Source organism: Selaginella moellendorffii, unplaced genomic scaffold, assembly GCF_000143415.4.
Source record: "Selaginella moellendorffii unplaced genomic scaffold, v1.0 SELMOscaffold_48, whole genome shotgun sequence".
In the NCBI taxonomy this organism is placed as follows: Eukaryota; Viridiplantae; Streptophyta; class Lycopodiopsida; order Selaginellales; family Selaginellaceae; genus Selaginella; species Selaginella moellendorffii.
The window spans coordinates 395001-412377 of NW_003314309.1; the positions used below are offsets into that span (position 1 = coordinate 395001).

The 17377-nt window shown below is 45.8% G+C and overlaps 3 protein-coding genes across 8 annotated transcripts; 1 reads left to right on the forward strand and 2 right to left on the reverse strand.

The window, feature by feature from the left end:
• Nucleotides 1-3899: 3899 nt before the first annotated feature.
• LOC9647234 lies at nt 3900-6374 on the reverse strand. Of its 4 annotated transcripts, none has more exons than XR_002993750.1 (4): nt 6186-6374; nt 5466-6125; nt 5003-5395; nt 3900-4947 (listed from the first exon to the last, which is right to left on the reverse strand). XR_002993750.1 is itself a non-coding variant. In XM_024686455.1 (2 exons), the coding sequence occupies exons 1-2, from the start codon at nt 5597-5599 to the stop codon at nt 5221-5223; spliced, it is 309 nt and encodes a 102-aa protein (XP_024542223.1). In that variant the 5' UTR covers nt 5600-6177; the 3' UTR covers nt 3900-5220. The 4 variants fall into 4 exon arrangements, 1 of the variants encoding a protein (XP_024542223.1); XR_002993749.1 differs by having other exon boundaries at nt 3900-4663; nt 4773-5395; XR_002993748.1 differs by having other exon boundaries at nt 3900-5395.
• A 1300-nt stretch (nt 6375-7674) lies between these two features.
• On the forward strand, nt 7675-11148 carry LOC9647552 (protein DETOXIFICATION 48). Its single transcript, XM_002981239.2, has 2 exons — nt 7675-7885; nt 8480-11148. Exons 1-2 carry the CDS (start codon nt 7706-7708, stop codon nt 10304-10306), a joined length of 2007 nt encoding a protein of 668 aa, XP_002981285.2. The 5' UTR covers nt 7675-7705; the 3' UTR covers nt 10307-11148.
• Nucleotides 11149-14959: 3811 nt separating this feature from the next.
• Nucleotides 14960-16968, reverse strand: LOC9647235 (bidirectional sugar transporter SWEET1a). 3 transcript variants are annotated; one of them, XM_024686458.1, is made up of 7 exons: nt 16893-16968; nt 16787-16823; nt 16521-16737; nt 16278-16436; nt 16054-16222; nt 15596-15976; nt 14960-15540 (listed from the first exon to the last, which is right to left on the reverse strand). In XM_024686458.1, the coding sequence occupies exons 1-5, from the start codon at nt 16927-16929 to the stop codon at nt 16094-16096; spliced, it is 579 nt and encodes a 192-aa protein (XP_024542226.1). In that variant the 5' UTR covers nt 16930-16968; the 3' UTR covers nt 14960-15540; nt 15596-15976; nt 16054-16093. The 3 variants fall into 3 exon arrangements, with proteins under 3 accessions (XP_024542226.1, XP_024542224.1, XP_024542225.1); XM_024686456.1 differs by having other exon boundaries at nt 16054-16436; XM_024686457.1 differs by having other exon boundaries at nt 16787-16935.
• Nucleotides 16969-17377: the final 409 nt, after the last annotated feature.

Sequence of the window (17377 nt, forward strand, 5' to 3'; positions counted from 1 at the left end):
CATAAGCCAACACGTCTGCTTGGGCGAAAAATTGCACATAAGCTCGTCATTGTTACTAATAATCTCATCTGAATGAATCGTCAACCTGTGGTAACGAGAGTAATAAAAATCTTCTTACTTCTCAAAAACAGTGAGTGCTGGCTTTTGATGATTCCAATGAAGCTGCATGGAACAACTTGATGTTTGTTACTATCTGAAAGTATTGAGCTCTCCTTCACCAAGCTTTAAGGTGCAAAAATGCAGAAAAGCGAGAGCGTTGAGGCCGATATCATCACTAAACTTGTTGTTTATGAATGCAAGAAGGCAATTCACACAGTCTCTGAATATTGTGTTCTCAATTTCAGTAATGTGTTGAAAGTAATCTCTAACAACTTTCTCCACCGGTTCAAATACCTTGTCCAAAATGGCTCAAAACTTTGTTACCATTTCACATTGCCAAATTGGATCCTGCCTTTGTTGAGACCTGTGGTACTCAGGAGGAACTTGGCGACCTCTTCAGGAATTTTCTTCACTTTCTTGGCTTTTACAAAGAAATCAATACCCTTGCAAATAGTATGATTTCTTCCTGCATAGTGTAAAAAGCTTGTAATGGAATGCCAAGTCCTTCATGCATCCCTGGTGTATAAGGTGGAAAATTTATATAAGAAATTCACAGTGCTGGCGCTTATTTACAATGAAGCAAGGATAGAGATTACCTAAAGGTCAAGGTTGCAAACACATCTTTACTCAAAAGTAACTGCACTTTCAGTTGATGCTTGGTCTATTGCTGGTTCATTGATCTATTGCAGTATTGCAGCGTCCAGTGTGCTGTTCAGAAGTCGTTCAGAAATCGGTCTTCTCAGCAGTCGTGTCGTGTGTGTGTGTGTGTGTGACACACACACACACACACACACACAGAGCTACTTTGCAGCTCAAAATCTGCCCAATATCCCAAAGGTTGGAGCGTCATTACAAAGTTAAAGCATTGATGCCATCTATTTGAAGTTTTTAAAGTTTAACCATTAGATGAAAAGTATATTCTTAGATAATATTTTTAAATAAGAGATTTAGTAAAGGGAGTATGAATAATGAAAGAATAAGGACCTACCTTTATTTTCTAGTAAACCAAAAATAAAAAACTTAGAAAGGCAAATAGTTTAGGAGATTGCAAATATCAACTACTGCCATGCCAATTGTGTGGGGGAGGAAATTTCTTCTAATTCTTTGAAAATTTAATGTTACAGGTTTATTATAATGCATTTAGTGAAATTTGGCTTTTTTATCAGCTTCAACCTTTACATTAACTCATTGAAATTTGTTGTAGTGATTAGAATAAATTACAAAATAATAAGGAATTTAAAATTCACTGAGATTTATAAACTTTATAAGCTTACTATTTTGTTTTTAATGGCAAAACAAGTTCAATAACTACTGTATAAAATGAAATGTTTAGGTATTAGTTTTATCTTTCTAAAAATGTTACTAGATTAATTACACTTGTGATAAATGCTAAGAAATCACTTGAAAATTATTAGAAAAATTAACAATGAAATTACAATATTACAAAGTTTACTCTAAATCTTAAATTTTTTATCATTTTTATTATAAATTTAAGGAGTGAAGATGTAAATCTAACTAATTCATATTATTAAATTTACTCAGTTTCTGAATTCTATGATTTAGAGATATATGTAATGTATTAGTAAAAATTTATTTATATTTATCATTCTAGTGATCATACTTAGAAGCATACTTTTCATCTTACTTATGCTTTTGAGTTAGTTGCAAAATCCATTAATGATATCCATTTAGCCACTTATATTGCTATTCAGTGCTTAGTATTAGAGGGGGGGCATAATATCATATATTTGCCATCTTTCTATATTTGCTAAAGTGTATTTTAGGATTTGAACTTTAACTTTTACTCATGAGATTTGAACTCAAATTACATTAAAAAATATTTTTCATTCATAGGTTGGACCAAATTAGTTTCTAAGATCATTATAAACCTAGGACTTTATATTTAAAGTGTTTAACACAAATTCATTTTTTTCTTCTTTTATTTAGTATTTGATTAGTAATTTCATCATCTTCCCTCTCTTGATGACAAGCTCTTGATAGTTTAAACAGTCTAAATACAAAGCTCTTGCACCATTCATTCATAGGTGAACATGATCCAAACCACTACAAACAAACATCATATCACAATAGCCATAGAAGGCCATAAGAAAAAGACCACAGTCATAAAGAGATCAATCCAGCAACAAAGGTGACAACTTCTATGCTAAACTCACTTTGTGTAAATTGCCTTTTCCTTTGGCTTTTCCACTTTGACTTAAAACTCTCTAAGGTCAATCAATCCTAGAAAAAGGTGAGATAGAGAATTATACTTGAGACTCAAGTCTTATTATTCCTTCTTGCAACTAGCTCTAGGAATTAGCTAACGCTTGGAAGAGTTTGCATAGCTCACTGTCTACCTTACCAGGACTTGTCCACACGGTGACTACTAGGGAGACTTCTAATTCAAAGGCTTTTGTCCTCCTAGCAAAGGTGGCACATGCTGATTTCACTTGACTCAGGATCCAGCACCAACATCATATCTCTTAAACTTGCACAACATATTGACATTCCAGATCTCCCTAAATGCCCAAGTCTTGTTTGAAAACATTTGTGAATCATAGCATCACATGGCTGTTGGAGCTCCTTCTCTCAACAAGTCCTTGATTCTTAATCGGCCTTATCATGCAGCTGCCATACAGCCTGGTGCGCAGGATATATGAATATTGGTGCTGGGACATCCATGCAAAGGATCACAAACAATAGTGGCCAAGTTCTTGGGACAAACTCCTCTTTATGTGAGCTACTATCCACAGCAGCAGCCAGCCAGCCAAGAACGGCCGCAAGTGTTGGACGACTAGAGAACTCCACTTTGACAAAGGTGGGTATCTATCTCAACAGTGGAATCTACTTACCTGGGAGCCACACCGAGTTGAGGATCACGAGAGGGACGGCTAACAAATGTGACATCACATTCTAGGGGCAAGAAGTACTTGAAGCAATTTGCAGATCTCCCACCGACTTTACCTGGGAAGAAGCTACAATATGAGCTGTTGGAAGCATTCCCCAACTACCAAGCATCTTACTTCAACTCTAACAAGTAGGTGCAATAGAGAATTGAGCTTATTGAGCAAGTCTACGAGTGCAAATTGCTAGACCATGTTTGTGAACTGGAAATAAGAAATAGGCTCATTGGATTGCGAAAGTAGCTTAGGACAGTGGTGGATGCCATGAAGGAGATGGGGAATGAGCTCATAAAGTACAAATATAATTGGAGCTCGGGAATTTGAAGTTGAAGTGAAGATCTCTACTTTTTGAAGGTATCAATTTAACTTTCAAAATTATCAATATAGCTTGTCCAATGGTTGCAGTGACTTTTTGTCATGGAATTGCAACAATAAAAAGCCTATGGTTAGAACCATGCAACTATACTAATGAGGACAAATACATTTGTAGATCCGGGTTTAATGTAAATCCTTTTCAAGACAGCATTCCAAACTTGTGCTCGGCACTGAAGAAATATTATTCTGGATTTGGTTTTATTTCCTCAAAAGCTAAATGTTATAGAAGATATATTGGCCTCAAGGCCATTGAAGATGATAACAAGCTAATAAATCTTTGATTTATTCACAATATGGTAAGAGAATAAATAAAAGAAAGAAAGAAGAAAGAGGCAATTTTATGACATCTTTAACTGTATATATACACATATACACATGACGAAGTATGACTTATATAAGCAATACAACCAAACAGTTCAGCAAACAAATGCTTTTTGCTAGAAACTAAAACCACATCTATGATTGTATGTGTAAATCCATATATAAATTGTCGCAATAATCATATTCTCCAAACAGTTTAAATTCTCGTGAACTAGGGTTATATATATTTAAAATATTAAATATTTTAAACCTATAATATATATCGCTATATATATCGCAACTTAAGCATAGCTCCACCGCTTCCTGGCAGCAGATGTCAATCGCTTGGAAACAAACGGGACCTGGATTCGCCTCCATGATGTGAAGTTCTGTGCGACAGTCGATCAGCGCAGCAGACGCTGAGCTCCTGCGTCTCGTATCGTCATTAAGGACCCCTGTGACCCCGGAATGCTATTCCAGCATTCCGTGTTCGGTGCTCCATGTGTTCCATGATTCCCCGGCTCCGTTGCCATCCGCCAGGCAGTCGACATCGATCTCTGAAGAGCCCGTCAGATACTTGTCGTCTGTCAGGATCGACTACTTCAAACCCCCGTCTCCAAGTACTCTTCCAGGCTTTTCGTTGCTGTAAACTATCTCCATGGCCCGTCCACCAAGAACATAGGAAGGACGGACAAGGACCGCCTCTCTGCAATCTCCAATGCGCCTTCTGCCTCCAGACGAGCTGCTATTCCCAGCTGCTTGAACAGCCTTTCCTGTCCTGGACAGCGTCGATAGAATTTGGAGAAGCCTCATCCAGACAGTTTTGTAAAGGCACCGCCAGCCTCAAAGATGTTTGGCAAGCAAACTGCCCGTCCGGCTTCTCCAAATCAATGATATTCAAGACCGCGGCTGAAAAGCCAGACCACCTCTCGCATCATAGCCAGTTGAGACGGGAGTTCATCATCTGTTGTCTTAAATCCTATTTCCTGGAACGGAAAAAAAAAAACGCGCCAGTCAATCAAGGAGAAACGATCATAAAACAGACCAACCAAAGCAGTAACTTAACAAGAACAAACAGGAGGAGCATGTACATACGTGAAGTACGAAGGATGCATGACAGCAGCAGTAGTCGAATTCACAGCAGTAGTCGAATTCAATTCCTTGTCCGATACGATCGGGACCACCACCAAGGATCAATAACTTCTTCCTGTTGCAAGCCTGGGGCTATCGTCATAGGATGAGTACCTGTAAGGTGTGTTGGCTTCGAACTCTGCAGCACAGGTGTTAAATGCTGGCACCACTCCCAGAGCCCTGTGAGCTCGAACCTCTGGTTCGGCAGTTTTTGTAGCATAAGTAACTTGTCTGTCGCCAAAAACCTCGTTGCTTGATCTGGTACATAGCTGTGTCAGCTTTGTGTTGGACAGAAACTCCTCCACCACGAATGACTCCTTGAGCTGTCCCAGGAACCACGGATCGAAAAAAGTCAGCTCGCTAATTTCTTCCGAGCTCGTTCTCCGCGTAAACGGAATATATCCGGAACTGGTTACTTAATCCCCTCGGCGTCACTTGAGTTCTTTGGTACCTTCGCAACATCCAAAACCACCCGCTCCCAACGGCTTTCGAAAACGATTCCTGAAAGTCCGCCTTCATCTGAATGGGAAGTATGGAACCTGCGATCCCGGAAACTCCTGAAAAGCAGAACGAGGAATCTGCACACACTACACACAAAGCAAACGGGAATCCTCATAAGAAAAAGGACGAGAAAGACAAGGACGCAAGAGAACTGACCTTCGTGACCGCACAGTCCATGGATGGCTCAAAACTAGCAAGGTGCCTTTCGTTGGGAATCTGGTCCAAAGTGCAGCTTTATAGAAAAACCAGTGACCTTTGAAGCCAGCGCCGACGATCATCTGGATAACCATCACTTCTCAGATTTACTGCAAACTGGACGTTGGAGCCACCGCATTCAACACCTTTCTCTCGGCTCTAGCTTGGTCCCGCGGTCTCTCGTATCCTTTTCTGTCAGGATCTGAGCTGGTGCTACTGTGGAAAAGTGTGAACAAACCCATGGGGTCGATGTTCTCGATCAAGCAGATGATGACACAAGTTGTCAGCGGGGTCCCCCTTAACTCCTATTTCGCACTCCTTCCAACCACGCCAAGCAAGGACTTCTCAACCGAGACCTGTGAAGTGATGCTCGCTGTCAAGCTTTAAAATAGATTTGGGCTCCTCCTCTTGTTGTACGCATTACCCCCTCCGATCCGATCCGTGGGTATGCGTGGAAGGAATCGGTGTAACAGCCGTTCGAGTCACTCCCTTTGAAATTCTCCGTTCTTCTTATCGGGCTTGGCTACCCTGGGACGCAAGCTTGAAAGCCTACGATGCTTATCGTAAGTCATAGAGGCCGGATACTTTGGTGCCGATGAAAGGTGTGGAACTCTTTTGGAACTGCAAGAGATCTCTTCCGGTCACGCAGGAGTTGAGATTTGGCAAGTGGATTTTACTTACCGTTCAGCCGCCATCGCTGCCTCTAGCAAACGCCTTATGCCGACAAATCCATTCCCCACACCGGGAAATGCGAGCGAGAATGCAGGCGCCGGCGGCACATCGACGCCTCGAAATCTAGCAGCTAGAGTCTCCTCCGCCATGAAATCCAGCTCCGAAACGCCTACCTCGGCTCGGCGCGGGCGCCCGACGCCTTTAGGGCTCCTCATACACCCTAATCGAAGATCGTTAATTAGAAGTATAGCCGATTGAGACGTATATTGTATAAATACGCATCCAGTACATTTATTGTATCGCCCACGTACACACACACACTCACACACACATACAACTAAGGCTGCATGATTGGTGACAAGTATGGTCGACCAGATATTATACAAAACCTCTTGAAAGACTATAACGGCTGGTGGTTGGTATTTCTACGTCCGAGGCCGTACGAAGTCTTTGATTTTGTTAAGCGTATAAACACGTGGGTCAAGCACTAATCTAACAATCAGGCCGCCCCCGCCAAACAACACTGGCATGGCAATGATCCGCCAAACAAAAACAACGAGACTAAGCTATGGGAGTGGCATCTCTTGGGAGTCCTTTGAATGGAATTTTGGATGTTTAGAAGAACAGCGTGCGTGATTGATTGATGGAACCACATTTGGGAACAAGTTGTGCCTTGTCCCAACGCGTTTGTTTTGGGCCGTTTAGTTACAAGCCGGTTTTAAGAACATTAGATTTACGGCCCAAAGCCAAAAGTTTGCCCAACAAACATTTAACAAAAAATGGGTGAGAGCATAAATTTGCCAAATGGTGGCTTTTTGGGGAGCTCGAATGTGCCAATTGCGGCATCTAGTGAAGGGCAGAAGGATCACAATGCTCCCATAAGTAAGATTCGTTGCTTTGTTATTCTTTTTTCCACCATAACATTGCCAAATAGCTAGACCGAAATTTCTGCCGTACGGACGGGGCGAAAGTGGACCACTCCTGGCCGCCTGGCGAAAGTACAACCGGTTGAGTAACCCAAGCTATAGCACAAACAAGTTTTACCACGCAAAAAAGTCCACTGGAGTCATCGCATCGGCCATCTAGTATTACTTAAAGCACCGCCCCCTTGCTCATCGCCTTTCATTGCCATTGCTCGCTCCTTCCTCGGCCCGATTTTTAGGTCACTATAAGCGCTTTGGCTTTGTTTTACCCTGTGTTCCCGGGGCGGGGCGCTGCCCGCGCGAGAGAAGGCGCGAGGGGAATTTCTTGGTGTCGCGCGCGCGGCCGCGATTTCTGGAGCGCCGAGGAGCCGCTCGGATGCCCGTCGCCAATGCAGATGTCGCCGCCGCGCCTCGCTCTCTCCAAGAATCCCTGCCTGGGGAGCGCGCACAACAGGCCCGGGATGCGGCATTCTGTCCAGATTTCGGGCGGGGCTGAGCTCCGGATGGTGTGATTGAGCACCGGATTGACGAGATTTTGCCAAGAAATCAGCCTCTCTCTCGCCCCGCTGCTCTCTTTGCTCTCGCTCCTCCTGCCGCGCCGCCGCGATGTGTCGTCTCAATCCCTGCGAGTGCGAGGAAGATAATCCTCTGATTGCCGCCGCCGCGGCAGCGCCAGCGCCAGCGCCTTCGTCAATCGTGCTCGTGCTTCCCAGCATCAACGATCCTGTCGTCCAGCCCGTGAAAGATTACGAATCGGAGCTCCATCGATGGCCAACATCCGCCGAGGTGGGTGTCTCTTGCCATAATATATTTTCTCTTCTTGGATCCCTCTTTCTTTCCTTGGCTGCATGCATTGCTTGCGGCCTTGATCGTGATTTTTCCAGGGAATTTTTTCCGTGCGGCGCTGTGCTGGTGTGTGCCTGTGGTACCATCACTCCCACGGCAGCCAGCGTCCATGGCCAGCTAGTTTGCTTGCTCGCGAGAATCACTGTGTTATTGTATTTTTTTCCCTCGGGATTTGATCTCCGATTTGGCTGTGATTTATATCCTTTGTTTTCATGTGGCATTTCTTTCCTCGGTCATACGGGCACGTTTGTAAATGTATTGCTTGCTTGCTTGCACCTCTCCTGCTGTGGATCCATCGGTGTCAGTCGCCCGCTATGCTCTGTGACAAGCTTGGACTGGAGGCCGTGTCGCGTTCGCGTGGATTTGTGTATGATATTGTACCGGCACCGGCACGGTGCCTGTGAGAGCGAGTCAGTCGGTCGCGACGAGCGGAAGAAAGAATGCGTGCTGTGACTTTGTCATGCGTGTGAGACCGAGGTAGAGAGCAAAGGCACTGATCGATCCTTTCTCGTTTTTTTTCCAAATGGAGCACAGGTTGTGGAGGAATTGAAGCAGATGAGTGGCATAGCGGGACCCATGGTGGTAATGGGTCTGCTTCTTTATGCCAGGTCTATGATATCCATGCTATTTCTAGGCCATCTCGGGAAGATGGAGCTCGCTGGAGGAGCTCTATCCATGGGCTTCGCCAACATCACCGGCTACTCTGTGCTGGCGGGGCTGGCCATGGGGATGGAGCCGATCTGCGGCCAGGCTTGCGGAGCCAAGAGGTGGCACCTGATGGGCATTACACTCCAGCGGACCATCCTGGTGCTCCTCTGCGTCTGCGTGCCCATCGCCAGCCTGTGGATCAACATGCAGCGAATTCTGCTGTGGTGCGGCCAGGACGAGGGCATCACGGCAATGGCGGGTACATACATACTCTTCTCGCTTCCCGACTTGCTGGCGCAGGCAATTCTCAACCCCCTCCGGATTTACCTGCGGACGCAGAACATCACCACGCCGCTCACCTGGTGCTCGGCGCTGGCGCTGGCGCTGCACGTTCCCATCAACCTGCTGCTGGTGATCCACTTGAAGATGAGGATCCGCGGGGTGGCGCTCTCCGCCGCATTGACCGACTTCAACCTCGTCATCTTCCTGGTGGGCTACCTCCGCATCTCGGGCAAATACAAAAGGACGTGGGACGGCTGGTCGCGGGACTCGCTCAAGGACTGGCGCCCGCTTCTCAACCTGGCCATCCCCAGCTGCATCAGCGTGTGCCTCGAGTGGTGGTGGTACGAGTTCATGATCATCGTGTCGGGGCTGCTGACCAACGCAAAGGCGGCGGTGGCGTCCATGGGCATCCTCATCCAGACCACGGCGCTCGTCTACATCTTCCCCTCGTCGCTCAGCCTGGCCGTGTCGACGCGGGTGGGCAACGAGCTGGGCGCCAACCGGCCGGCCAAGGCCCGCATTGCGATGATGGTGGCGCTGGCCTGCGCGGGGGTGGTGGCGGTGCTGGCCATGACGTTCACGACGACGATGCGGCATGTGTGGGGGGGCATGTTCACCAAGGACGACTCCATCCTCTCGCTCACGTCGCTGGTTCTGCCCATTGTTGGGCTGTGCGAGCTCGGGAACTGTCCGCAGACAACTGGCTGTGGGGTCCTCCGGGGCTGCGCGCGGCCATCGACGGGGGCCAACATCAATCTGGGATCCTTCTACTTTGTGGGGATGCCAGTGGCGATGGCTCTTGGGTTCTTGTTTAATGTCGGGTTCCCTGGGCTCTGGCTGGGCCTGCTGGCGGCACAAGGGACATGTGCGGCCCTCATGATGATTGTGCTGATGCGGACGGATTGGGCTCTGCAGGCGGAGAGAGCCAAGCACTTGACGTGCTCGGTGGATGCTGCTCCTGCTGCTGCTTCGAGTCCCAGGAATGACGAGGAGGAGATGAGCTGCATCATGAGCAGCAGCAACAGTGGCAGCACCGCCGCCGCCGCCACCGCCACCGCCACCGCCACCATTACGAGCAGCGCCACTAGTGTGCTCAGTGCTGCTGCCACCAACAACAACAGCAGCAGCAACAGCAATGTTTGCAAGGCAGTGGATCATCGCCACCATGAGACGACTTTTAGAGTTGATGAAGACGAGGCGGCCGTCATATCGGTGAAGGTGATGCCCCTGGTGGAAAGTGAAAGGGAGCACGGAGACAAGCTTCCTCCCCTTCTTCCTCCTCCCCCGCCTGCCGCTGCTCCAGCTGCTACTGTTGCTCATCATCATCATAATCATCTTCGTCAACCATATCATCATCAACAACATCATTATCAACAGCAGCACCAGCAGGAAACTACTGCGGCAGCAGCGGCAACAGCAGCAGCTACTTGAAGGAGGCGGACAGGGACAAGAGGGGATCAGATCTAGATACTAAAACCGGTAATGGCGGGGGAGGCTGGTTGGCCGGCTGGCTGCTGCAAGAACACTTGTGTCGTCGAATCTGCGTCATGCAAAAGGTGGTGGAAGGCTCTCCTTGAGTCATGGATGGGTGGATGGTTGGATGGGTATGTGCGTGCACAGGGTGACTGGTTTTCTTTTTGTGCGTGCAGTGAGAGGCAAGAAGCGAGCCTCTTGGTCTCGGTGTCGCCATCCAGAAAAGTTGCGGCTTTAAGTGTAGCTAACTGGTGTGGATTACACAAAAGAGAGAGAGCAGCTTCTTTTCTTGTTTTTCGTGTGCGGGAGCTACACCTACAGTGGCAGCAGTAGCAGCACCACCACACCACCACTACCAACAGCAAAGAGTTCGCATCAGCACCAGTGCTCTCCAGCAGCTACAGCAATACTTTGCAACAAGCAAGAAAATTGATAAACGAGATTAGGCCGGTTTGGTACATTGTGGTTCCAGAGAAGTTGGCCCAGCACAAGTCACAATGCAAATTGCAGTATATGAGGGAAGATTGATCAGCAGCCAGCCATAAGAAGGCTAGCTACATTATTCTCAAAGTCCTTTTCTTTTCTTTTCTTCTTTTCATTTTTTTGGTTTTTCCTGGTGGGGGATGGATGGATCATTGGTGTAAGAGGAGGGGAAAACAGGAACTCCTCTCTTTAAAATTTCTGGAATTTGTTTATTTCCTTCTAGAGACTAAATGGTGGTGGTGATCGGTTAGATTGCCACTTGTATTTGTTTGGCATTTGATATATGGATGTATATGCCCAAAGGTATCATTCTTTTCTCCTAAAGTTCATGCCTTGCTTTCTTTTCTGCCAACCGAACACAAGAAGAAGGAAGTGCTGCTTAGGTGGGCTGTATAGTCGTCACGAGTTCTTTGCTCCTCGTATGGGAGGTGGGGGCTCCCATTGGATGGAAGTGGAGCTACTGCAAAACAAAGAAAGCCTTGTGTGTACTTTGGCCTTCTCTCCTGACGTGTGTGGAATTCACCAGCCAGCTTCAGCTCTGAACCTTTGTAACAAAGATTGGATAGAGATCAAGATCAAATCATATGATCAGTGAGGCTTAAGCTGTTAGCTTAGTGGCTAGCAAACAGATAGAGATGGATAGCATGCAAGACAATTGGTGGTGAATGATGAGTGGGGTGGTGGGTTCCCCACTGTGCTGCCAAGGCAAGGCATGTAGCACAGCCAGGAAAGAGTGATAGGAGAGAGGGCAAAATGTAGAGAAAGAAGAGGACAAGGGAGGCAAATGCAAATCAAAAGGACTGCCCTTCCTCCTGGCCTGCTGCTTCTAGATGGAACCAGCCAATTGCTATGCTCTCTTTTCCTTTTTTTGCGATCTTTTTTGCTGTATTTTATCACCCAATAGGAGAACAGCACACTGCAATCTTTTGTGTTTCTGCTGCTGCCACCCCAGCCACATCAGGAAGAGTTTATATGCCTGCGTGTGAGGGCCACACACTCACATCCTTGTGTACATTGCCCAACCCAAAAAATGACCAGAATTCAAGAATGCAAGCCAAAATTCCATACAATATTATTGTTGCTGTCCAAAAGGCAGAGCCGGCATGTAAATCTTGAGATGGGAAGGGTGTGGCTGCAACACAAAGAGAACAATGCACAATATCATGTCTCAAAATCAAAGCGAAAAGAATTTTGGTTTGTGCTGGCCACTTTAGCACTAGATAGTGCTAACAACAAAAATAAGCTAACAGTTTCGGGTCGCCACCTTTCTCCCTCAACGATTGCTAACCAGGATCTTGCTTGCTTGGTCTTGTTTTTTTCTTGTTGCTTGATTACTACCCACAAGGTGACAAATCAGGCACAAACTTTGTTGTTGCGTTCTTAATCTCAAATCTAAAGACATGAAAGAGTCAAACGAGCCCAGTTGAGACTGCTACTAGCTGCTGCCCGCCTGCTATTCCTAAAATCCTTGTTAAGCATCCCGCCTAAAACGCCTATAAAGTCGAGAGCACAACGACAAGGATCTTTGCAACACGACACTCGGCTTTCTACACCGACAAAATGTTTTGGGACTCGTCGTGTCGGCTGCAAAACTTCCAAGAATCCACAAGAGAAGGGCCACTTGTTAGTAATGAAATCACTTATAAGGGTGTTATAGCTGCTCAGCAATTTGGATTGTTTTGCAACACTAGAGATTTTGTAACTCAAACTGTGTCTTTTAGTGCCTCCTCCTTGGATTGAAAAAACTTAAAAGGAATCTATCTATCAGTGTTATACCGGTTTGACCACGCCTAGGACGCGAACTTTGATTCCTATGGAGACCTAAAAGACAAACTACTCTAGACACTCATATTATGTTATGTTGTAGCGTAGTGGGGTGTCAGTGTTTCTTCTTCGTATTCTTTTTAGCTCCTAAAAAGAAGGGACTGTGGATAAACTTCTGGAGTTTCTAGACATATTTTTGCTAGCTCAAGCACGGAACCAAGTACGCGATCGCTTGTCTTGCGGGGAGGCCTCACAAGCTTGGAAGACCACATGAAATCTGGTCAGCACACTTGATTCCACTCCAATCTGAACGGCTGCACGTTGCATCTTCTGCGGCAAGCCAGAAGTCACGCGAAAATCCACACTCAAGCCTTGAAAGTTGGTCAAGAGAGTCAAAAAAAGGATCTGGAAAACAGTGATAGTGGTGCGACAGTAGAATCATATAGCCACACTTTGTTCTTACCTAGGGAATTGGTGCTCAAGACCCCTGGTCAGTCAAGAAGCCACCTGGTAAAAATGCAAGCAATAATGCAACACTTGGAACGATCAAAGAAATTCTCTTTATCACAATCACATAGCTAGGTCTCTTGACCTTGGTGAATTTCACACTTTTTCCTTTGTGTAGTCAAAACTTTCCACACAATTCCTTTATGGAAGAAGAAAAAGAGAGAATTTGATTCTCTTACAAAGATAAAAGGGAAGAGAGGCGAGTCAAACGAGTTGGAGGAAGACAAATGCACCTAGTCTGTGCGTTTGTTTCTTGATAGCACCACCATTGCTACCACCACCACCCCCACCACCGACGACGCTTTGGATTTGTTTCTATCACTTGCCATACACGAGGACTTGCAAGGTTTTTATATTTGCCAGTCCCCACGTTCCATTCGACACTAGAATTCTAACATATTAGCTAGAAGGAAACATGTCAGTGTGATGCTACTGCTCCATTCTGGAATTGTTTCCTTCCATGACAGAAACCATCGCTCTCCAAGTTTAAACAATTTGCAGTGATGATCTACTACTTGACATCAGTTACCATGACGACCAGCTGATCAAATCAAGACTAACCAGATGGAGGTTGACAAGTTATGAACTATTGTTGTTTTCAAGTTGTCTTAAAACATCCATCCGGGCGCCTGGCCATCGCTATTTTCACCGGCCAATGCGTGGCGGGGCCAAATCCTAAAGCACAAATGGCCAGGTAGGCAAAGACGCGTTCCGTACACTTTGCCACCCACGTACGGAGGAAAGCGATGGCGAGACAGGTCGGGAGGACGAACAAAGCACGCCCGTCTTTTTGGAGACAGGCCCTTTGGTTGGTGCCTTGAGACGGGACCGCTCTTGGGCATGTTCCTTGGGGCAAAGAAAAAAAAAGGTGGAATAAAAGGGGGAAAAGGGGGGTTAAATCCATAATAAAGAATTTCATCTTTTTCTCGTGTTGTGGGACCTGGAAACCAAAGGAAGATTCTTGTTATTGCGGGGGAATTTTCGACCTTTGCCTTGATATTGTCTTGATTTTGCTAGACTTGAATAAGCCGGAAAATCATGAGAGGCAGATGGCGTGTCGAGAAAATGGTTACAAAACCTTTGACTTTCTGTAGATTGGATCATTTTCTTCTTTTTCCCCGGACCGCTTTCTAGCAACTGACTTTTGGAACCACGATGTAAAAAAAAAAAAACATAAAAGAAAAAAAAGGTTCTCTCACCTTTTTCATTTGTTTTTTAATTGATTAAATTTTGTCTGTAGTTGCATTCCCTTTGACCCCACATCAATTTCCCAGATACAAGTGTTTGTAAAATCTTCAAATACTTCTTTATTTTTAATGTTTAATTTTGTTCTTGTTTCGGCTCTTTTTTCTTGTGAGTGCTGTTGTAGCTGACTCGAAAGGAACAGAATCTCTTCCCACTCCTTGAGTTGAGTGGTGTGGTGGGCTGTGAGTACAACAGCACACAATGCGGCACCCACATTCTGCTAGAAAATCTTCTTTCCTCCAAGAAAACTGAAGAGAAAAAGCAAAAGCTTCAAATTTTTCTTTTTTCAAGAAAAAAGAAATGAAAAAGAAGTGGAAGGGACCTTAAGCACTATCTAGCAGCTACAATCATTGTGGAAGGAAATGCTGGATCCTCTATGGCAATCCTTGCAAAGTTTGTATCTCAGTGTTGTAGGGTGGTGGTGGAACTAAGAAAGAAACCACTGAATGGAGATCTCAAGCTTTCTCATAATAATAATATCAATGTTAACACTACTGTCATTGAGACGTAGTTACAAGAGAAGCTTCACAGATATCTCTCTTCTAATAATAACATCAATAGTAACAGTATTGTTGTTGATCAAGCATGGTGGGTCTAGCCAAGATTCTCAAAGCCTTTAAACTCCATCCACATTTTCTTAAAGCTGCGGGAAAAACAAACTTGTACAAAAAGAGCAGCGGGATTTCCTTGACTAGAAAGAAAAAACACCACAATAGAGATTTTTACTGGAACGGAGGCCGCTGTGATTTGAACAGCGCACCAAATTATCAAATCAGGAAAAGTCATTGCAGCGGAAAAAGAATCGTCCACCACTTCCCATTCAAGGACCATCGAAGTTTGAAAAAAATTTCGCGTCGACTTCGCTTTGTCACAAATCTCCATCCAGCCTTTCCTTTCCGGAGAAATGACCACAAACAGCACGCCAACCCACATAATGCAAGGGAGGATAGACAATGGATGCCCCGCTCGAGTACTCCTGGAAGGAAAAGATGAAAAGAGAAATACCTCACTGATCAGTCTGTCATTCACGGCCTGGACGGACAGACGGAAGAAAGAATCCAAAGGCTTGTGCACTGTCGTTTCAGTTGCAAGAGACGAGCCGGCTCGTAACAGAGTCTTTTCTCGTTTCTGTCCCCGCAAGGCCGTAGCGTTTGCTTATCTCTTCGCTCTGTCCCGATGGAAACTGTCCAGTCCTGTAAAAGGCCTTGTCAATACGTCAAAAAGGAGCCGGAAAGACAAGTTTCATACCTTTCCATGCTTGCTTGTCCGACACTCTGCGTCTCGTTCTCTGTTTTCTCTTTTGCTTTCTTAGTTCGGAAGCCGAGGGTCGTCGTACAGGACGACGGACTGCGATAGCTTGATGGATTCCAAGGGCCGAGATGGAGGAGGAACAGGAGGAGACGCTCCTTGGTTGGAGTTTTGGCCGCCTTCGCTTCGAGTGTGCCACCTCTTTTCCAGCTCGATCTCGTCCGCCTGTGTGGAGCTTGCCACCAGGTGTTGGTCCGATTCCAGCTCCTCGGGCAAGTTCTTGACGCTCCCGTAAGCCACTTGTTGCACAGGGGGACGATAATACACTGCGTACAGAATGAGCTGCAGCGTGGAGAGCAGGAAGCCAAGCCCATCCGATATCTGCAGAGTACGATAAAGAAAAGAAAGGCCAGTTCCATTATTGAGGCACCGTGGAAAGCAAAACAACGTGTATTTACCTTGCGCGTTTTTTTTACCGGGAGCTCAAGAGCTTTTGGATCAACTTACAATGACAAAGATGTCGGGTCCAAGTATACCATAGACAGTCCACGTAAAACCGCTGCAAAAGATGGCCAAGGAGAGGAGGAACGGCATGTATTCGACGCTCCTGGTTCTGATTACAAGGCCCTGCCGAGAAATCGTGTTTTTGAGTAAAGAAAACGTAGAAAAGAACATGACGGACCATGATAGACAAGGGAGCGGCATAAGCCAGAATGGAAGAAATAGTGGCAATCACGCCGGCAAAAGTTTCTCTCTTGCTCTGCCGAAGAAATGCCATTGTTATAATTATATCCATGGCGAAGAGGATGACGGTCGTGACAACCATTACTGTTGTCCTCGACTGGAAAAAACCAAATGGAGGAAACAAAGAAGGAAAAGAGAAAAACATCACCAAATCAAATTGAGGAATAAAATTGGAGAGTACCTTTCTTTCAGGTGGAGCGTAGATGAAGAACATGATAACGTAGATGGATTGCAACACCACCTGAATCGCACTGATAATAAAGAGGAGAAGGTTCTGGCTCGTGATGAATGGCAATGCATACCAAGCCCAGAATAAATTGCACAAGATCGTGGTTATATATGGGAGCACTGAGAAATTCTCAGTGTCCTTCCTCTTGTAAATCCGGTAGAATGTGGGTCTAGAAAAAACCAACCAAGGTAAAAGGACATAGGCATAAAACACTTTACATTGGGGCTAAACTGGAGAGAATCGTAGTGATGTTGCCTGTGGAGACAAAAGAACAAAAACCCTTTCGATCAGAGGGAATGTAGTTGCGCCCGCCGAAGATCTCACCAAGAACGCCAAATACGATCCTCAATTTCTTTGTCATTCTCGCAGCATCGTGATCTCTCTCCCGCCCAGACCTAAAAAGAAACTTCTTCCATTTTAGGGCTAGGGTTTAGGGATGAAGGTGCGATCGGCTGTGAAGAAGCTGTGCGAGCACTGCTACGCGGTCCAGCGAGGCCGCCGCGTCTACATTGTGTGCAAGGTGAATCCCAGGCACAAGCAGCGCCAGGGCTACTCCACTGATGCCGCCCCCGCCTCCAAAGAGCTGGAAAATTCGTCTTCAAAGGTATACATTCCCCCTTCCTTCTTTTGTCTGAGTTTGTTTCTAGGTGGAGCTCAAGGAGCCCGAGACTCAGCTGAGCAAGTAAGAACTCCACTCTCTTGTTAAACTTTTGTAATGCTGCAGGGATAGAAGCGGCTCTGGATTGTCTTGGTTCTTCTCCAAGTTCTCGCTGGAAAATGTTTTCATGAAGAGCAAATACTAGAATCTT